Genomic DNA, 22,926 nt, shown 5'->3' with positions numbered 1-22,926 from the left:
TCTCTTGTAAACCGAGTTGTGCACTTTGTAAAATATGAACTGGTAGACATTCAGACTTATCCGGGCACGCAAGTTAGCCGGATAAGATTTGGCTCAGTTAAACCGGCTGCACGGGAGGTCTGACTCATCAGCTTAACTTAACTGGATAAGTAACGGACGCCCCGTTACGTCCATTGCCCGCCCCTAATCTATCTGGGCTGTCAGTTTAGCAGCCGTCACTTAGTCACTACTTGTCCGGCTAAGTGGCTTTGAATAGAGATTTAGGGGAAATGTCTTCAAACTGTTGGATCCAAGGGGGCCTTTTCCTCAGAATGTGAAAATGAAAGGACGGCGTGTGCAGGTTGCTCTGGGATAAAAGTACCCTCTGAAATTTTCACCTCTTTTGTGCATGGGTACTTTTTTTTTTTCATGGGAAAATTTCCACCTCCCACCTGCCCCCGCCCCCGGGAACGCCACTTCTGGGTGAGGCTAAAAGCACGCGGGTCAGGGAAGAATGCGCAGGCTTCTAGCCACATTGAGGGAGTGTAGATTTCAGACAAGGAAATTGTCTGCATAGATCACTAATTCTCACAGGACAAGCAGGATGGTAGTCCTCACATATGGGTGACATCATCAGGATGGAGCCCAATCACGGAAAACTTCTGTCAAAGTTTCCAGAACTTTGACTGGCTCCTACTGGGCATGCCCAGCATGGCACTAACCGTGCAGCCAGCAGGGGTCCCCCTTCAGTCTTCTTTTTTCCGCGCAGCAGTAGCCTCGCGGTAAAGGAGTCTGAAGAGATTCCTGACAGGAATTTTCCTCACGGAATTATTAAAAGTTAAATTGCCCCACAGGGGTCCCTCCTCTTAACTTTTCTCTGACGGCGGTACTCCGGTAAGTTTTTACCTGTTTTTCCGTCGATTACAGTCTAGTTTGGCCCTCGCGGCCTACTGGCCGTCGACCGTACCGCGGCTCGAATTTTTTCAATGGCCATGGCGTCAGGGTTCCGTCGGTGCCTGGACTGTACTCGCACCATGTCTATCACAGACCCCCCATAAAGTCTGTGTAATGTGTCTAGGCCGTGAGCATGATGTCCTGACTTGCACCAAATGTGCCCTAATGACACCAAAAGGTCACAAGGCCAGAATGGAGAAGATGGAACTCCTCTTCCGTGCTCAAACCCCGACTACGCCCATTGCATGGATGTTGTCGGAACCAGCACCGTCGACTTCATGCCAGCATAGACGACTTCACGGCCATAGACACCCTCTACTCCCCCTCAGGATCGCAGTGAGAAACATCGCCATCGACACCGTAAGACTCCGACCATCGAGGGAGTGAAATCATCGACCTCGCCATCGTCCGAGCCGCTGTCGAAGAAGCCCCGTCCAGGAAAGGCACCATCCATTCCTGCGACCGGGTCACCGAGGCAACCCTCACCGGGTTGGGGTTTGGGAGCCACAACTCTGCCTTTAACGGTGGTGCCTCCTTCTTCTGTTCTGGAGCCGGGGCTGCTTGCTCCAGGTCTCCGAGAAGAACTGAATCGGCTTGTTCGGAAGGCCATCGACAAGGCGATGCAACGTCTTCAGGTTCCTCTGGCACCGACACCGACTGTGGAACCCACCATCGACCCGATTCCGGCAGCACTGGCACCGCTGCTATCCAGGATGGAGGCGCTGATGGCCGCCATCAATGCCGATACGTCCCTCGCCACCGAGTCATCCATCGATGCCCTTGATGCCTGCACCGGTGCCTTCGATGTCATCATCGGTGCCACCGGTAATTCCTCCAATTCCTTCGGTGCCTAGAACCGGGATCCTCAGGTATTCAACCCCCTCTGCTTCCTAGAGGGAAATTTGCTGATCCTTATGATACTTGGGGTGATGATACTTCATCAGACACCGATGACTTACCTTCACCCACTGAGAGTAGAAAGCGTTCTCCTCCAGAGGACCTCTCATTTATAAATTTTGTGAAGGAAATGTCTGAATTGGTTCCTTTTCAACTACAGACGGAGCAGGATGATAGGCACCAGATGATGGAGTTACTCCAATTCCTGGATGCCCCCAAGGTGATCACTTCTATTCCCATTCATCAGGTCCATCTTGATCTCCTCAAAAAGAACTGGGAAAATCCTGGATCAATTGCTCCAGTACACAGAAAGGCTGACACTACGTATTTAGTTCAATCAGCCCCAGGCTTTCAAAATTCACAGCTTGATCACCACTTGGTTGTGGTAGAGTCTGCACAAAAGAGGGCAAAAAGGTCAAAACCTCACTTGTCTACCCCTCCTGGTAAGGAACAAAAATTCCTAGATAACATTGGTCGACGAGTATTCCAAAGGGCCATGCTCATCTCCCGAATTGCTGCCTATCAGCTTTATATGACCCAATATAACAGGGTCATCTTTAAGCAGATACAGGACTTCTCAGACTCCCTGCCTCAGCAATTCCAAGACCAACTACAAACCCTTGTAAGCAAAGGTTTTGAGGCAGGCAAGCACGAGATCAGAACATCTTATGACATTTTTGACACCTGTACCAGAGTGTCTGCAGCTGCTATTTCGGCGAGACGATGGGCCTGGTTCAAGTCTTCTGACCTTCGCCCAGAAGTGCAAGACCGCTTGTCCAACCTGCCTTGTGTAGGAGATAATCTGTTCGGTGAACAGATCCAACAGACGGTGGCTGAATTAAAAGACCATCATGAGACCCTCAAACAGCTCTCTTCGATGCCTTCTGACTTCTCCTCAAAGCAGCCCTTTAGAAAGGACTCTAAGAAGTTGTTCTACCATCCAAGGAAGTCCTACCCGCCACCAGTCAGATCCCGTGCTACGAGACCTTATCAAAAACCTCAGTCTCGCCAAACCCGAAAACAAAAACCACAAGCAGCTCCTCAGCCAGGGCCTGCTTCAGGTTTTTGACTTCCGCTTGGAGAGCAGCAGCCAGATTCCTCTGTCACACATACCAGTGGAAGGTCGACTGTGCCACTTTCACAACATGTGGCATTCAATCACAACCGACCAATGGGTATTGGCAATCATTCCTCAGGGTTACCATCTGAACTTTCTCGCCCTACCACCGGACTCCCCACCTCTACAGACGTGGAGAACATCCGATCACTCCATTCTTCTGGATCAAGAGGTCTCCCTCCTTCTCGAGTCAAGAGCAATAGAACCCGTTCCACACTCTCAGCAAGGCCTAGGGTTCTATTCCCGGTACTTTCTAATCCCCCAAAAAAACCGGGGGGTGTTTGTCCAATTCTGGACCTACATGCTCTCAACAAGTACCTCCAGCGGGAAAAGTTCAAGATGGTAACCTTGGGATCACTTCTACCTCTTCTACAAAGAGGAGACTGGCTCTGCTCTCTGGACCTCCAGGACGCATACACCCACATTGCAATAACTCCAGCTCATCGCAAGTACCTGAGGTTTTTAGTAGGCCCCAAGCACTATCAATAGCGAGTGCTTCCGTTCGGCCTAGCATCTGCACCACGAGTCTTTACAAAATGCCTCGTAGTCGTTGCAGCTTTCCTTAGAACCCAAGGTGTTCACGTCTACCCCTATCTGGACAACTGGTTAATCAGGGCTCCAACTCAGCAAGCTGCTCTGTCGTCCCTCAATCTAACACTACACACTCTAGTTTCGCTAGGATTTCTAGTCAATTACGAAAAATCCTATTTAGTCCCATCTCAAACCTTGTCCTTCATTGGGGCAGACTTGGACACCTTGCAGGCAAAGGCTTTCCTGCCTCGACAACGAGCACCAACTCTCGTGTCTCTTGCTCACCAGCTGCAGTCTCAGCATGCTGCGACCGCTCGCCCATTTCTTGTCCTTCTGAGACACATGGCATCCTCAGTCCATGTCACACCAATGGCCCACTTGGCCATGAGACTCATGCACTGGACTCTGAGGTCTCAATGGATTCAAGCTATTCAGCCTCTGTCGGCCATTGTCCACATCACAGACTCACTCCGGCTGTCTCTCGGCTGGTGGAAAAATCAGACCAATCTCCTCCAGGGATTGCCCTTTCAGGTTACGAATCCTCAAGTCATTCTTACCACCGACGCTTCCAACCTCGGGTGGGGAGTCCACGTAGCCAATCTGCAGACACAAGGCTCTTGGTCCCCAGAGGAAGCCAAACATCAAATAAATTTCCTGGAGCTTCGAGCAATACGATATTCTCTCAGGGCTTTTCAGGATCGCCTGTCAAATCAAGTCATCCTAATTCAGACGGACAACCAGGTGGCCATGTGGTACATCAACAAGCAGGGAGGTACAGGCTCCTTCCTTCTGTGTCAGGAAGCTGCACAGATTTGGGCGGAAGCTCTCTCCCATTTGATGTACCTCAGGGCCACGTACTTGCTGGGAGTGGACAATGTGCTGGCAGACAAGCTGAGTCACATCTTTCAACCGCACGAGTGGTCTCTTAACCCCTCGGTAGCAGACTCCATTTTCCAACAATGGGGATATCCTCAGACAGACCTCTTTGCGTCCCCTCAGAACCACAAAGTGGACAATTACTGCTCCCTCATTCACAGCGAACACTCTCAGCCCAGAGACACATTCTCCCTCTCATGGGCAACCGGTCTGCTTTATGCATTCCCTCCACTTCCTCTTCTCTCGAAGACTCTCGTGAAGTTACGTCAGGACAAGGGAACTATGATCCTGATAGCACCTCACTGGCCACGCCAAGTGTGTTTTCCCATACTTCAGGATCTCTCCATCCGCAGGCACATTCCCTTGGGAAAAGACACGCTTCTGATCACTCAAAACAATGGGTGCCTACGCCATCCCAATCTTCAAGCCTTGTCCCTGATGGCATGGATGTTGAAAGGTTAATCTTTCAGCCACTTAACCTTTCCGATCCAGTGTCCCGTGTCTTGGTTGCTTCATGGAAGCCTTCCACAAGAAAATCTTACTCTCATAAATGGAAAAGGTTCACATCATGGTGCTCTTCTCAGTCCCTTGATCCCTTTTCCTGTCCAATCCCCAAGTTTTTGGACAATCTCTGGTATCTGTCAGAGTCAGGTCTCAAGACATCTTCCATCAGAATGCATGTCAGTGCGGTGGCCGCCTTCCATAAAGGTGTCGGGGATGTCCCTATATCAGTACAACCCCTTGTAACACGCTTTTTGAAGGGCTTGCTCCATATCAAGCCACCATTACGTCCTCCGGCCCTTCTTGGGACCTTAACCTGGTTCTCGGTCGGCTCATGAAACCACCATTCGAGCCTCTTCACTCCTGTGACCTAAAATATCTCACGTGGAAAGTGATTTTCCTTTTGGCTATCACTTCACTCGCAGGGTTAGTGAGTTACAGGCCCTAGTTACCTTATCCGTCTTACACTAAACTTCTGCAGGACTGTGTGGTACGCTGCACTCACCCTAAATTTTTACCTAAGGTAGTTTCGGATTTTCATCTAAACCAATCCATCATACTACCTACCTTTTTTCCCAGGCCCCATGCCAACCCAGGAGAACAGGCTCTGCATAACCTTGACTGTAAACGGGCTCTAGCGTTTTACCTAGACCGTACAGCTGCCCACAGGGAAAGCACTCAATTGTTCGCATCTTTCCACCCTAACAAGTTAGGGAAGCCTGTGGGTAAGCAGACTCTCTCCTCCTGGTTGGCGGACTGCATATCCTTTTGCAATCAGCAAGCGGGCATTCCATTTCAAGGCCGTGTTAAAGCACACTCTGTGAGGGCCATGGTGACTTCAGTAGCACACCTGCGATTGGCGCCGCTTCCTGACATTTGCAGGGCTGCCACCTGGAGTTCTCTCCACACCTTTGCAGCCCACTATTGCTTGGACAAAGCCAGAAGACAAGATTCCATCTTCGGCTAGTCTGTCCTTCGTAACTTATTTACAACGTGACGTGCCCACACCCTTCCCCCTGCCTGGTGGGGTTCAGGATGCCCTCTACCAAATTCCACGCCAGTTGTTGTGCCTGTTGCACGCCTTTGGGTACATTTGGTGCATGTTCGGACATCCTCAGCTCGGTACTCACCCATATGTGAGGACTACCATCCTGCTTGTCCTGTGGGAAAGCAAATGTTGCTTACCTGTAATGGGTGTTCTCATAGGACAGCAGGATGTTAGTCCTCACGAAACCCGCCCGCCGCCTGCGGTGTTGGGTTCATAATGTTTTGTTGTTTTATTTTTCGGCACTGCCTGTAGCTTTCAAATAAGACTGAAGGGGACCCCTGCTGGCTGCAGGGGTAGTGCCATGCTGGGCATGCCCAGTAGGTGCCAGTCAAAGTTCTGGAAAGTTTGACAGAAGTTTTCCGTGATTGGGCTCCATCCTGTGATGTCACCCATATGTGAGGACTAACATCCTGCTGTCCTGTGAGAATACCTTTTACAGGTAAGCAACATTTGCTTTATCTGGGCAGAAGGCTTTGAAAATTAAATTTTCCTCTTAGTGTGCCGTGGTATTTTTTTCTGCGTGAGGGAACAAAACCACGCAGGCTGCAGAAAAACACTGCAGGGTCTTCCCCGCTGAGTTTTTCCATGGCCCCGAGGTATGGGGGCGGTGTTTTTCTCTCCGTGGGAAAAGATATTGCGGCAAAAATGACCTGTATTCATGCGATGGCGATCCAATGAACCCAGGGCCGCCATTTTCATAAAGGGCCACACCACCTTGAAATAACCCCCTTCCCACCGTGAAAACGCCCCCCCCCCCCCGCCAGGGGTTTCTAAGAGACCTTTGCCCCCCCCCCCCCCCCCCACCACCACCTCTAGCTCCCAGCACACAGTTTATAAAATACTCGCATTAATCTCTGCTCTTCTACCGATGCGCACGAATGCCGTAACAGCAGATAGATTTGAAATTTCGGGCTCCACATTTCTTTGTCATATTCCCCGCTTGGTGGTCAAAATGATGTTTGAAAATCTGCTTTAATGATGATGATTTCCTTAGTTTCAGTCATCAATAACATAAAAACTGTGGACATTTGATAAACTTTCATGGTCCTGACGGGCTTCTGCTAGAAATTTGCTGAGGAATTTATTTATTTATTTATTTATAGTTTTTTGTCCACCATACATGGAATAACCATGTATGGTGGACACGTCCCCCTCTAGCACTGGTTTCCCTTCAGCCACACCCCGTCTCCTATGAGATGGGCTCTGTGTTCTGTCCCAGGAGGCAGTTTCTTCATGAAAGAGAGATCGTCTGGCTTTGTCGTACGGAACCAGTAATTGCATTTTTCTAAATGGAGGATGCTGGCATCCACCTGAACGTTATTCTGCAATGTTCGTTTTGGTTTACGTTTTTCTTAGCTTGATACTGATTTTGTTCCTCCGTCAGGATTAGAATAAATGTAAAGGTGTTGGAAGCTTAGGGAAGTTTTGCTCCAGTATAAAACCATCCTCCTTAAGAATCATGATAAAATCCCTCTATCTTTAATATAAAAGGGCCGCTGCTAACGTAAAATGATTTTTGACCTGGATTAAATCTCTGCTAAATTCCCTCCTGGATATGCCACACCGCCGTTACAGTGATCGAAGGAAGGGACCAATCCTGTTGCTGCCATACCTCAGAGGGAGGCCGAAAGTAAGCAGGTTTCCAAAAGCAATTTAATCACTGTAAAAAAAAAAAAAAGAAAGTGAATTACACATTTTAAATGCATCAGCTTCATGCACATTATGAAGAGGAGAAAAGGACCTTGCAATGTTCTGCTTCTACTGAAACACCCCGCACCCTTTTATTTTGCTTTAATTTTAACTTGCAGTGCAGCGGGGAGACATGCAGATCGGAGCAATGGGTTTGGCCAGTCTCTGTTGCTTCAGCTTGCATGCTCCACCTTTGATGTTGCCCCTTGCTTGGAAGCAAACGTCAGTGACTCTTTTTTTTTTTTTTTACTCGTCTTTGCTGGTGACCTCTCAGCAACAGTTATGATCCTCTAATCTGGAGTACATTCTGCTCCCTTTGTTGGCATTTCTGCAGTCGCTTAGAAGAAGTTGCCCTTTTACTTAATAATGCAGAGGCCATTCAAGTAAGCTTGACAAATCTTTGTGTGAAAAAAATGAACGTCTTCTGTGTTAAAACTAAAATCTGTGATCCTGCGCAGGACAGTAAAGGTCAGATTTATAAATGTTATCATAAGCGGCATTATGGTATAGTCCAGTGAAAACGAACAAACAAAAAAAAACAAACCAAGCCATTTCAGGTCAAGAAATAAAGTGTATATATTGGTCCCTGTCCAAATTAAACAATGTGAATCCAATGAATGTGCTTTTTCCCAAATATGGATAAGGAAGAGTTACAAATACTGAAGGAAAATCTTTGAACTGCACAAAGGATCTTCAGAAATGCTTTACAGTCCTGTTGTAATAAGAAAACAATGCTCACCAACTAATATTTCCTGATAAACTTTGTAGTAGTTGCTTGGTTATTGTGGCCAAATCTCAACTCTGTGCTTTTTACCTTGCTGCACAAAATATCTGGAATAGCCAATCTGAGCAGGTGCATTCTGCTCCCTCTCTTAAGAAAATTCACCTTTTTGAGGCTGCTTTTCACTCTTAAACCCCAGTTCTCCCTGATCACGACCTCCCTAATTTTAAAAACAAAATTCTCTTAGAAGTCTTGTCTCTATGTCTTGACTAGATTGTGAGATTGGAGCAGAGACTGTCTTTCGGGTGCATCTGTACAGCACTGCATAAGTCCTGTAGCACTATATAAATAACTGTTAATGGTAGTAGCTAGCCCAGATATATTGATTGTACTGCAGCTGTTTCTGGGTTGCTTGGTTTGGTCACTTTCCTTAGTAGTAAATGGGGACTAATGTCCTAATCATGCACCGCTCTATCCTAGGAAAGCTACAGGTGCAGGTGGCTGTCATTTGTATATCAGAGGTCCCCAAATATTTTCATTTGGGACCACTATTTTTCTCATTCTTTTCTCTCTCATTAGGCTCCACCACTCCATAGACAGTGTGTGCTTGGTTAGCTCAGGGGACTATAAGTGGCCTAGAGGGTGGAGAGGGAACTCCTTTGAGCTGCATCATCTGCACAGCTTGCTGGCCAACAGGGGCTGGCATAGTATCAGTAGCCATTTTCCCTGTCTGCCTGCCAAGGTTTAATGAATACTAATGGATGGAGATCCGAATGCAAATCCCCACAGGATCAGCCTGCATACCATGGGGGTAATTTATAACAGACTGCAAAAATTTAAGGGTGCACTATGTACCAAATTACACCAGTTTTGAAACCAAACTTGCACATGTAAATTTGCTCTAAAAATTATCCAAGAAAAACTATATACACCTGCTATTAGGTAATTTTGCCACACTTATAGAGGATAACTTTCAAAGAACTATGCACGGCGGCATATATGCATGTATATGCCCATGTGTATTTCTACTACAGTATTTTATATTCCTTGGGTATCATATATACGCATATTATAAAATACATGTATCCTTACCCTGGAGCACACACACATATTTATGCCTATGCACTAACACACGCGGTGCATTGAAGCCACATCTATTAATGCATTGAACGTGCCTACTTACCTACTTGAAAACTATACGCACGTTTATTTTACATGCAAATATAAAGTTACTCACACAAATCGGCCAATTTTAAAACATGCGCACGTCAAGGAAATTAACCAGTTTACCACTTAGTCCACCAGTCCTCCAGGTCATCGAGCCCCTCCTGTTCTTCACCCAGACCTCCCACCCAGCCAGTGCTACACAATAAACACGGGTAAGATCATTCATTCTCGATAGCATAGGTAAAAATATGTAAGGTAGCAAATGTTATGCACGTGTAAGTGTAGGCCCCCCCACCTGGGAATGCCGTTGGGCATGAGCATGTGAAAGTGAAAATACCCATGTAAAAGAGCTTTTGAAAATTGCTACATAACATGCCATTGAATTGTCCATAGGTTCTACATGTATAAGTGCAATTTCACACACACAAATGGCTTTTTAAAATTTGTCATATTTAAATGCATAACTCCGTTGAAAATTCATGTGTTTGGAAGCAGTTTACTAATAGGCCATTTCCTCTGGTAAAGCACTGTTTTATCCCTGGAAGAGCCTTTCAAAAGTGCATTCCCTATCCAGAATTTGTACCCAAGCACTAGGAACTAGGGATGTGCAATCGTTTTTTGACGATTAGGAAATTTGTACGATATTTCCTAAATCATCATGGATCGAGAAACCGATAAAAAAACGATTGCATTGTCCCCGAATTTTCATTAAAAAATTGTTTTTCGGCTTAGTGCGCTCTAACTCCCGTTAGCGTGCACCAACAAAAATAACAAAAAGTAACAAAAATTAACGTTTTTTTTGTTAGTGTGCACTAAGCTGAAAAACGATTTTTTTACGAAAAAAAATGCCGATCTGCAGTAAAACGAGATTTTCCCGCGGCCACACGAACCCGAAAGCGAAAATGATCAGTCACCCAATGCACATCTCTATTAGGAACATGTATTTTTTCTTATTAATTAACTTTTTTTTTTTTAAATGCACTTGGCTTAAGTTTGCTTGTATTTCAGACCAAATGTGTCCTGTGTTAGGTTTTTTGTTTTGTTTTTTTTAAACATTTTTAAAAGTAACATCGTAAGGTACCATAAGAATAGAGCAGTTCTTAGATCTCTGGAGTATCAACAGTCCAAAAGGTATAGGGGTAGATTTTCAAGGGGATACGCACATAACCCCTGAAAACCTACCCCTGCGTGCACAAGCCCCAAGACGCGCGTATGTCCCGGGGCTTTCAAAAATGGGCGGTCCGGAGGCGGGATCGTGGGCGTTGCGCCGATCCGGGGGCAGTTCAGAGTCCTCCGGCACAGCGGCCGTGCTGGAGGTTTGCGCAAGATACGCCTGCCTCAGGCAGGCGTGAAAGCTAAAATAAGGTGGGGGGGAGGGATTTAGGTAGGGCTGGGGGGCGGGTTAGATAGGGGAAGGGAGGGAAAGGTGGGGGGAACCGAAAAAAAAGTTCCCTCTGAGGCTACTCCGATTTCGGAGCGGCCTCGGAGGGAACGGGGAAAGCCATCTGGACTCCCCTAGGGCTCGGCGCGTGCAAGGTGCACAAGTGTGCACCCCCTTGCGTGCGCCGACCCTATATTTTATAACATCCGCGTGGAAGCACGCGCATGTTATAAAATCGGGTGTACATTTGTGCGCGCCGCGTGCGAAACATTAAAAATCTGCCCCATAATGAATTACAAGAGGCAATACAAGAATAAAAATGCAGGAAAAGTGATGGTAGTTACAAGGAAAAAGTCATTGTTTACAAAACTCCAGATAAGGTCCCTAGAAAGTTAAGAATTTGGAGGGGGCATTTAATTGATCGTACCGGAGCTGTTTGTCCTGTGTCAGTTTTTGAAGATTAAATGCTAAATTCCATTTGTAAGCAGACGTTCTGAGTCAATAAACATAGATCCTGATTTTCAAAGTGGGTTCGGCAGCTGAATATAGGTGTCTAAATGTAGCTTTAGATGCCTTCACTGGAGGCTCCTAAAGTTAGTACAGCTATAGTAATGACCTAAATTAAGACATCTTATTTAGGTGCTCTGTGCTGAATTCTTAAATTTGTTCCCCACCTCGCCCCTCCCACTTTCTAGGCATCTTAATTTAAGTGCCTTGTAGATTAACACAACTAAATTTAGGAGCTGAGCCTATGAATATTTTTAAACTAAAAAATATAGGTCCCTGTTTTGAATTTGGGTCTCATAAGAACATAAGAAATTGCCATACTGGGTCAGACCAAGGGTTCATCAAGCCCAGTATCCTGTTTCCAGCAGTAGCCAATCCAGGCTACAAGTACCTGGCAAGTATCCAAAAAATAAGTCTATCCCATGCTACTGTTGCTAGTAATAGCAGTGGCTATTTTCTAAGTCAACTTAATTAATAGCAGTTAATGGACTTCTCTTCCAAGAACATATCCAATCCTTTTTTAAACCCAGCTACACTAACTGCACTAACCATATCCCCTGGCAACAAATTCCAGAGTTAAATGGTGCGTTGAGTGAAAAATTTTCTCTACTTAGTTTTAAATGTGCTACATGCCAACTTCATGGAGTGCCCCCTAGTCCTTCTGTTATCCGAAAGAGTAAATAACTGATTCACATTTACCCGTTCTAGACCTCTCATGATTTTAAAGACCTCTATCATATCCCCCCTCAACCATCTCTTCTCCAAGCTGAGCAGCCCTAACCTCTTTAGTTTTTCCTCATAGGGGAGCTGTTCCATTACGTTTATCATTTTGGTCACCCTTCTCTGTACTTTCTCCATCACAACTAATCTTTCTTGAGATGTGGCGACCAGAATTGTACACAGTTTTCAAAGTGCAATCTTACCATGGAGCGATACAGAGGCATTATGACATTTTCCGTTTTATTCACCATTCCATTCCAAATAATTCCTAACATTCTGTTTGCTTTTTTGACTGCCACAGCATACTGAGCCAACGATTTCAGTGTATTATTCACTATGACGTCTAGATCTCTTTCCTGGGTGGTAGCTCCAAATATGGAACCTAATATTGTGTAACTACAGCATGGGTTATTTTTCCCTATATGTGTCACCTTGCACTTATCCACATTAAATTTCATCTATTTGGATGCCCAATCTTCCAGTCACAAGGTCTTCCTGCAATGATTCACAATCTGCTTGTGATTTTACTACTCTGAATAGTTTTGTATCATCTACAAATTTGATTTCCTCACTCGTCGAATTTCTTTCCAGATCATTTATAAATATATTGAAAAGCACGGGTCCTGGTACAGATCCCTGAGGCACTCCACTGTATACCCTTTTCCATTGAGAAAATTGTCCATTTAATCCTACTCTCTGTTTCCTGTCTTTTAGCCAGTTTGTAATCCACGAAAGGACATCGTCACCTATACCATGACTTTTTACTTTTCCTAGAAGCCTCTCATGAAGAACTTTGTCAAATGCCTTCCGAAAATCCAAATACACTACATCTACCAATTTACCTTTATCTACATGTTTATTAACCCCTTCAAAAAAGTGAAGCAGATTTGTGAGGATGATTTTAATGATAGTTTACAGGTTTTAACTAATAGATCTGAAATTTCATTTTTTAGTTCCTTCAGAGCCCTGGGATCTATTTCATCTGGTCCAGGTGATTTACTACTCTTCCCTTTGTCAATCAGGCCTACCACATCTTCTTGGTTCACCATGATTTGGTTCAGTTCATCCGAATCATTACCCATGAAAACCTTCTCCAGAACGGGTATCTCCCCAACATCCTCTTCAGTGAACACCGAAGTAAAAAAATTGTTTAATCTTTCCATGATGGCCTTATCTTCTCTAAGTGCCCCTTTAACCCCTCAATCATCTAACGGTTCAACTGACTCCCTTGCAGGCTGATTCGGATATATTTTAAAAAGTTTGTATTGTAAGTTTTTGCCTCTACGGCCAACTTCTTAAGTTCTCTCTTAGCCTGTCTTGTAAATATCTTATATTTAACTTGCCAACACTTATGCTTTGTTCAAAAAGAACATCATAGATGAAGGCTGTGTTGCAGATTGTGATACCTCATAAACATATAGAGCCTCTCAGTGTTTGTCAGAGGGTGCTCATTTATAAAACAAAGTCACGTTCAAAGCGTTAACCACAATGTATGGACAAGGTTATACGCTGTATGGACTTTCTTTGTTTATAATCACTGGTATCACCAATCATGTGAATTTTTACAATGCTTTTGCAATTTTTTTGGAAACTTTTTCAATTTAGCTGCTGAAATAATTTGAAAAATCTCTGCTGCCATACTTGTATTATGAAAGATGAATTTTAAAAGCATGGCGTGAGCATCAGTGAAGTAATGCACGAATGTGTCAGGCTCATGTGCACTGAGCAGATTTTAAAAGCCACCAAGATACACGCACATCACCTGGAGCTCGCACATCTTGGAAGTTTTCAAAAAGGGATGGGGCGTGGTCTGGCAGGGCATGTACCTGAGATGTGCACGTAAATACTTACACACCCCGGCGCATGCAGAATGTCCCCTGCCAGGTAACTTTACTCCTGCTCTGGCTGACATGTAAGTAAAGAAAATAGAGGAAACTAGGCAGATCAGCAGGGTTTTTAAGGTTTGTGGCTCATTGGGTGGAAGGAAGGAAGGCTAATAAACTAGGGGGCTTAGAAGACCTCTCTCTTAACTGGGTGAACTGGTTTTAGTGGCATTGGCTTCAGCGCACCCCTTTTAAAATCCCCACTTACACGGTAGAAGCAGCATTTGCACGCACAGGCGCACGCCCACTTAAAACTGGGCGCTCATGTGCAGGCGGCCAGCCTATTTTATAACACGTATGCATATGCGCGGCGCATGGTATAAAATGGCCGCGTCCCTGGGTGCGGGCCGGACGCACGTGCGCGCCGGTTTAAAATTCACCTGTTACTGTAGTGCACTGGAAATAATATTTTAGCCTCTTTGTATTTCGTGGACCTAAAAAAAAAAAAAATATGGACGGGATAACTTTAAAGGGTTTTTGAACATGTTTTTTTCTGTACAGGCCCCGAGTATCAGAAAAGAAAGCTTCTTCAAGAAATAATAGAGAATGCTGAAAATATGGAGAATAGAGAACAAGAAGCTCCGTCTGGTGAAGAACCCCCTTCTACGCCATCAGAAAGCCCACAGCTTCATGAAAAGAACTCAAACACACACAATAGGACGCAGAGTTCTTCCAGTACACCACCTGAGGCAAAACGGTCTAAGGAGAGTGTGAAAAAAGATGGACATCTCAGTACTGGTAGTTGGAATGGAGAGCAGAGTAGAGGTGGCAGTCATGCAAGAAGTCAATCAGAAAGCAAGTCCACCCCATCTAACTTACAAGACGAAAGCGCAGCTGCCAACAGCAGATTTTCCTTCCATGGCTCAGTGAGGCGTAGCAATATAAGGACTCCAACAGATCAGAAAAAATTTGAGATGCAGATCAAACCTCTTCAAAGGATAGATAAGAAACTAAAAGATTTAGAAGCAGAATTCCATGAAGGCTATCACAGCTACGCAGTGCGGACCTCACCAACAACACCTCCCTTAGAATATGAAGAAGAACCTGTGCCCTTTCCCAAAACGCCCAAGTCCGAGAGCCCGGAACCCAAGGGCATGGTTAAGGGTGATGAACCTGGAGTAAAAGTCCCACCCAAGGCAATTCTGCCTTTGACCACTCCAGATCAAGAACCCAAGGAGAGCGCACTCAAAGAGGCACCAGGAAGCCAAGGAGAAGCCCGAGAGAGACCCCAGCCTGAGCCCAGGCCCGAGGTAAAAGAAGAGCCCAAGCCGCAGAGAAAACCTGAACCCAAAACACAAGCCGACGTCATGGTGGCGCGAAAGCCTGAGCCTAAAACTTTACTAAAATCTGAACCCAAAGCAGTTCAGAAGCTTGAGCCCAAAGCTGCAAAGAAGTCTGAGCCTAAGGCAGCAGCAAAAACAGGAGCTGCTCCTGTGGCCGAGGAAAGTGAAGCTGATGAATTCGAAGAGGTGGGGGTTGCTTGTTTTCTTAAATTCCCTCGTCATTGCTCATACCTTATCGGCTGTTCTGTTTCTTTTATTTATTTATTTTTATTTTAAATTAAATATAAACGTAATTATAATTCACTGATTATGAATTTGCGTCTCAAAACGTGTGCAAGAACTTGGAAAGTTTAAAAGTGGAGGAAATTATAGTAAAAAAAAAAAAAGGACAAACTGATGACTTGAGCTATTCTGATTCAATGTTAGTAATTCACAAACCGAAATCTTAACTTTGACCGTAAAGAGTGGGGAGGAGGGAGAAGGAGCTACAAGGACCTCGTTCTTTAACTTAATTCTTACGGATTTATGCATAATAAAACGCATCGTTCACTGAATAATTCTTTGAGGCTCTTATCATGGGACATTTTTAAAATATCTTTTTGAGATATTTGCATTTTTTTTCTTTTTTTTTATATATTTACTGAGGTTATAGTAAAGATTTATGTATTTTTAAGACTTTTTGGGTAAATGATTATAAAAACATAACCTCTGTTTGTCTGCTACCTTTTTAGCCCTTAGTAGGTGATATGCAAATGTGATACTTGATTTCCTGCCTTTATTCTGGAGAGTGGGTCTGGTTCTCCTTTTTGCACTTTTGGTAGGCGATGGTCCTTAACAAAACACTTTTTGATTCTTTCCTTAGGGACCCAATACAATCATGATCTGCATGGTCATATTGTTGAACATTGGCTTGGCCATTTTATTTGTACATTTTTTGACATGACGTACCTTCCAGATGAGGTAAGAACTGATATGAATTCTGATACTTGATCTTGTTGCATTCCGTTTATTTCTCTTCAAAATTAAAATTGAAACAAATCCTACTGTAATTCCATACAGTCTACTTCACTTAGCATTAATGTTACTAACAGTAATAATAGTATTTCTGCCCTGGGCGTGTCCAGCAGCTTTCAAACAGGTCAGCAGCTGTGATATGCTACTTTAACAGCAGAAATATTGCTTAATTCTGAGATAATGACATCCTCTTTCATGACTAACCAATCAAAGAGCTTCAGCACATGGGATCTTGCTTCATGCATGCATTTCCCAGACATTTGTTTGTGATTGTGAGTGCATCTCTCGGGTGAAAACCATGCCTATGGGAAGCATTGTCATTTTGCATTGATCGGCTTCTTGGATTTTGTTCAGGACAGGAAAGCTTGTGAATGAAGATCGTGAATCTACGTATCGACCGAAACCAGCCATTCAGAGACACGACCCCCTCCCCACACAAAAAAGGAAGACTTTGGAACAGGAGGGATGTATTGCACCTTGAAACGTCAAGTAAAGAAACTTAAGAGACTGACGACCTGGTTTTTTTTTGTTTTTTTTTTGATTCACTGCTGCTAATCTGTGGCCGGGCTCTTCTATCACAAAATATAAATCTTCATAGTTTTGTATTCTTTCTGTGTGTAAACTAGCAGCTGCCTTGCTGTGCACTAACCAAATTTTCCAACTGCACTTATATGCCAGAGAAAGAGTGATGCTGTTTGTAAATGCACTCATTTATAATCTTATGATGAGCTTTGCTCGCAAAATATACCAAGTATATAGATCATATAGGAATCGCGAGGAAAATGGAACGTATTATTTAAAGTCTATAAAAGGAGACAAGGAAATTAAAATGAGCAGCATGGGATGCTATCGGAAATACGCCCTATCCTGCCTTTCTGAAATAGTTGTGCCCATCAGAGATTTCATTTCAATCCTGGTGTGGAATTTCAGTTTTTCTTCTGGTCTTTCTTAGTCCAATTGCAAACCCTTGATGAGATAAGCAGGAAATCGTAAGATTAATGAGAAGAAGAGCACCAAGTAAAAGCTATTAATTTTTTCCTCTTGCTCGTATTGATTCTGCACCTTGGCTTTTATATGGCCCAACTGACACAGCTTAGCGATTTGCTAACCAGATCTAAAATCTTACTGCTAGTTCGGGAATTCCCACCGGGCCTGGTGGGGAGGGAGGGGGGCTATGTTTATAGCACAGGGCGATGTTAACCAACAATAAGCGTGCACTGGGGTATCGGCAACAGTTCGAGTAATGGCAGCCTACTATCTCACAGCGATGCACCCTGGCTCTGTTTCAATGAGTGATGAGCATTCAGCCAGTAGACTTTTAAATGAATGGGTTATTCTAGGCTATTCATGTGTAGCAGCTGGAATGCCACAAAACCAGAATGTGAGCTTTTGTGCTCTTCTGGGTATGAGCCACCATCCAGCCTCTCCTTTGTTTGCCAAGATGTGCGCGCACCATTTCGACTAATGTTAGCCATCTCTCTCTTGGCACTAGAACGCACTACCTCTTGCAGGTAAATATCCATTCGCAGAGTAGCGAGCGGCGCTCTAGTGAAAATCCACAAATACCAGAGAATAACATGGTGTTCTTTGAAAAAGGGGAATGGATGTTACCTTTAAATGGGGGTACCAGTTTCAAAGCCGTCATATCTCACATTGCCAGTTAGTAAATGCATATTTACATGCACACACACTTTCATAGATATACAGTAATGCCTAACAGCTAGTGTGTGGTCTTGGATATATGTGCACACCTGCCTTGTGTTGTAAGGCACAAGGGTTAAGGTCGATTGCCTACAGCAATATGGTAAGTGTGTCTATATCTTTATGACCAATGTGGAGTGTCTGTCCACTCAGAGTAATTTCAATACTTAAGCATATTGTAAAAGTTTGGCCTTTACTCTGGAAATTTTAGAGGTGTGCAAGAAATTATTTACACCAATAAATCAGCGTGGGAGCTATTTATTGGTGGCTGTATGGAAGTGCCTCCTCGGGGAGAGGGTGGAGAGAGAAACAGCGAAGACAGAGTTCAAGAAATCATGGAATAAGCACGGAAGATTCCTGGTTATGAGAGGAAAGCCAAAGATCAAGTGAGTCTTTGATACTGCAGCAGGAATGGAATTGGGCAGACTAGATAGACCTTGAAGTCCCTATCTGCTGTCATATTTTATGTTTATGTGACTTGGAAGTAGAATGAAGTTATGACTGTTCAGTCAGATATAAAAAATGTCACAGAGTCATTTACTTTCACACACTGCTCCATAAACATCATTCAGATGCAAAAACTAAAGTTTACTAAGGCCTATATTTCATTTTTTGCTTATGGCCAAACATCAATATATCATTGTGTCATAGTGAATTCTCATAGTCTTTAACATGGTAAAACTACATGCTGGGTTCTAGTCTATGGTTAATTGTCAAAAAAATGTTTAGAATTAACTATAAATACTTAGAGTTCCACTTAAAGAGAAGATTAAATTCTCACATTGCTCTTAGTACATTATTTTTTAACCTATACAATTTTCTTTGTCTAAGTTTATGCCATTTGTCAAATGCATGCCTGGGGCAAAAAAAAACAGCAGAACAGTTGTGGGCAAAGGTTTAGGCATCCCTGGTCAAACTGTATGTTTCAATGACTTTCTAAGTGAACAGAAGCTGACATAACCTCTGTATTGGAAGACTTATGAGGAAAGGCTGAAGTATCTAAACATATATATCCTGGAAGAGAGGAGGTGCATGGGAGAAATGATTCAGACCTTCAGATACCTGAAAGGTATTAAAGATATACAAATTTCAAACTTTTTCCATTGGAAAGGAAAGTGTAGAACTAGGGGTCACGAAATGGAACTCCAGGGAGGGATGATTCAAAACCAACATCAGGAAATAATTCTTCACGGAGAGAGGGGTGGTGGATGCCTGGAATGCCCTTCCGGAAGAAATGGTGATGACGAAAACAGTAAACAAATTCTAAAGGGCATGAGATAAACGCTTTGGATACCTAAAGGCTAGAGGTTGTAAATGAAGAAAAGGGTACATGGGGGTAACCTGCACGGAGCGGCAGTTACTATTCTTAATAGAAGGCATTGGGATTACTACCCTTAACCAATTAGCCTTGATGCTTTTAAAGCAACTGTAAAATTGCTCTCCACTTCGACAGTGGGAGCAAAACGGGGAATAGGATTCAGGCAACAGCCAATGCTGGGCCCTGACTTTTACAATCCGGGATACAGATATGCAGACATTACGGAAAAAGCACAGGACTGCTTCTACAGCCAAGTCCAAAAGAAAAGCATGTTCAAGAAGCACTGTCTGAATTATCACGAAGGCTGCCCTGTAAAAAATGTTGGTAGCAGTAAATTTTGCTATGGGTTTGATAGCTGCTTGATTTTGATTGAAAATATATTACTACCCTTAATATAAGGTTTGGGTGTAACCTGCACGGAGCAACAGTTAATGGTAACATAGGCATAACCTACAAGGAGCAGCAGTTAAAACCCTTAACACTAACAAGGAGGTAACCTGCACGGAGCAGCAATTACTACCATAAGAAACTTGCTGGGCATACTGAATGGACTATTTGGTCTTTGTCCGCTGTCATTACTATGCTAAACGCAATGAGGCTAATATTCAGTTCTACTTAGACAGATAAGTATGGACTTATCTGGCTCAGCAGCAGCGGCTGAATATTTGGTCCCATTCAGTAGCTAAATAGCCGGCTAAATGGTGGGTGGGGTATGAGCATTCCTAGGAGGAGGTTCATGTCCAGTTAAGTTAACCAGATAAGTTAGACTTGTTCAATAGCAAATCTAAGGTTAGCTGGATAAGACTTATCCGGCTAACTCATTTATGTTTGAATATCTGCCCTAATGGGGATAACTTTCAAAGAACTCCGCATGGCTCCGTTTACGCAAGTATGGGGCCACACCAAGATCTACAATAGTATTTTATAACCCATACATATCAGATACATGCATATTATAAAATAGGCATATGTCTACCCCCATCAAAGTAAAAATAACCCTTAGAGTGAAAAATTAGCTGTATCCTAAACACAATCTACTCTTTTTGATAGAAGACCAAGCACTATTTCAGAAAACACATATTTCACATGGTAAGGCGTAATACAAAGGGCACCAGAACTGCATCAAATTGTCTTGGTCCTTACATCCTGTCATATGTGCCTTATATGTTTATAATCATCGGTCTTGTATTGTCCCGAAATCACAAAGTCACTGGTTTTTTTTTTTTTTAATTTTTTTATAATGCAAGTAAAATCCACCAAATGTGGCCAAATAAAATTAAAGACTTGTCACTTATCTTAGGTCCTAGGGGTTGCTTTCACAATTACAGACTTCCATGGCCATTTATTCCACAGGGATACTCAAATCTCTAGAGCAGATCCAGAGGCTTAAATGATGACTCTTCTGCAGTTGTGAAAGCAATCCCTGGGATCTACTCATTTTTAAAATATATACATGAAAAAAGTAGCATTTGCAGAAATCTCGATTCACATGCAGAAATTAGTATATTTTAAAACATGTATATAATTGAAATGACCAGTCTTCCAATTCCTTCTCCAGTTCATCAAGACCCTCCTGGCTCGTCAGTCTGAACTCCTCCCAGTTCACCCAGACCTTCCACCAAGCCAATAGTAGATAACAAGTCTGATATGAATTATGCAAGATAATTTTCAGGTGTAAAATTGTGCAAATACATCGCTAAATAACACATGTATAAGTCTTATATAAAATAACTTATGCACATAAATGTTGCTTCTAGAATGTCCCCTGTGTGTACTTTCGATGTTTATAAAATAGCTACTTACCCGCATATATACTAATTTTATGTGTGCATGTGCTTTGAAAATCCCAATGTCTTTCTGCAATTTTTAATACAAAATTACTAGGTTTTTCACTTCCAGCTAGCAATTTGAACTGTTAGAAACATTGTTAAGAAATTAAAGTTACATGGAACTGTTGAAATAAAGGGAAGATCTGGAAGATCAAGAAAAATCTCTGTTAGAACTGACCAAAAACAAACAGAACCAACAGACTACTGTAAATGACCTGCTGAAAAGTTTAGCTGACACTGAAGTAGTTGTCCATAGGTGCACAGTATAGCACTGTATACACAACATTGATCTGCATGGGAGAATTGCCAGAAGAAAACCTTTTCTATGACCTCTTCACAAAAATCTCTAAAATAGACCAAGCAAAACCTTGATAAGCTTGAAACGTTTTGGAACAAAGTGCTCTGGACTGATGAAATAAAGATTGAATGCTCTGCCATAATCATACAAGGTACTTCCATTTTTAACAATGTTTCTGATAGTTGAAATTGCTAGCTGAATGTGTTTAGAGGTGGTTTAATAGTCTTTCCCCTGCTTTTTAAGTGTGAATTATCTTCATTTTCCAATGATCAAACAGCTGCTGCTTAGTGGAGTCCATGATTGTTGAAAGTAGTACAACAATCACAACCAGAGAGTTTAGAAGGGCAGAGTATCTATTCAACTGTGGAATTGTCTTCTCTGAATAATTGATGGCCTAACGAGTCAATCAACATTTGGGTCCTTATTAACAATTAAAAAAAAAAAAAAAAAAAGTAGTAATGAATTAACTGGAAGGGTGTCCAAACTTTTGCCCATGCCATATCCACTGTTTTAATATTTTCAGTCTGTTAAATCAGCAAATAAATGGTAATTTTTGCATAAAAAATAGCAGAAAGTTGTCATGTTTAACATGATTCCATGTAGAGGTTGTGTCAACTTCTGTTAATGTAGAGATTCATTAAAACATATAGTTTGACCAGGGGTACCTAAACCTTTGCACAACTGCATATTAAAATTGTGCAGGCTAAATTATTTGCAGCATTTTGCAGTTGTTATGCACAATTTATTTGTGTTTTATTGCCTGGTGATGGACACTGTGTGCGCTTTTCTGCATGAGCCTTAAATATAGCACATAAGCAGAATTCATGGTCACTTCAAATGCTCACAAATTCCATGAGGCTTTTGTGATGGGTTTTTTTGCCGTATCTTTACCCTGGTGAACTACTAATCAAATTGTTTTACCTTGCTGATACTAGAAAGCAATAGTTTTATGAGAAACTGAAAACCTAAGTGCTGATAATCCTAATCTATTTTTTTATAAAGTGCTTTCTTATTCTGAATCTTAAATAATCCAGCTGAATAAATTCAGTGAGTGGAGGAGCTGTGTGCCTGTACAGGATTTTTTTGTATTGGTTACCTATTTCTAAAGGGTTATATTGGTAAACTATTTATATTTTCAACTGTTCATATAGAAATCATTGCTTGAATTGGCAGGCTAAATAAAATCTAGATTCAGTAGTGTTTGCAAAGAATGTAAGATAATATTTTAAATCATAAGGCCTAACACAGCTGTCCCTGCAAGGATTTCAGCTGAATAGGGTTTACAGTCTGCTTTTTGTGAGTTTGTGCTGCCCACCATGGAAGCTAAAATGGCGGCAGAATAGTATTACTTGCCTGTTCTGCTTTGAGCCATGGCTTTATGCAGTGTGCATGGTTCAGGAATGTTGCTAAATTGAACTTCACTAGTTTATGTTTATTGCGGAGAAAGGTAACCTGTTGTTGACATGATTAACATATGTAGCCTTTGAAAAATAGTGAATTTTTAGAAAAAAT

At 42.9% G+C, this 22,926-nt stretch overlaps 1 protein-coding gene across 1 annotated transcript in view; it reads left to right on the top strand.

Moving 5' to 3' along the window:
• The window catches only part of JPH2 (junctophilin 2), a 139,250-nt gene extending 120,386 nt beyond the window's left edge, over positions 1–18,864 (top strand). The window contains exons 4-6 of the mRNA XM_029611949.1: positions 14,473–15,440; positions 16,117–16,214; positions 16,623–18,864. Coding sequence (XP_029467809.1) covers positions 14,473–15,440; positions 16,117–16,197 — 1,049 coding nt within the window. The 3' untranslated portion in view covers positions 16,198–16,214; positions 16,623–18,864. The remainder of the gene's footprint in view (positions 1–14,472; positions 15,441–16,116; positions 16,215–16,622) is intronic.
• The last annotated feature ends 4,062 nt before the right edge of the window (positions 18,865–22,926 follow it).

This window comes from Rhinatrema bivittatum, chromosome 8 (assembly GCF_901001135.1).
Source record: "Rhinatrema bivittatum chromosome 8, aRhiBiv1.1, whole genome shotgun sequence".
NCBI lineage: Eukaryota > Metazoa > Chordata > Amphibia > Gymnophiona > Rhinatrematidae > Rhinatrema > Rhinatrema bivittatum.
This window is presented reverse-complemented; position numbering and strand designations above follow the sequence as displayed.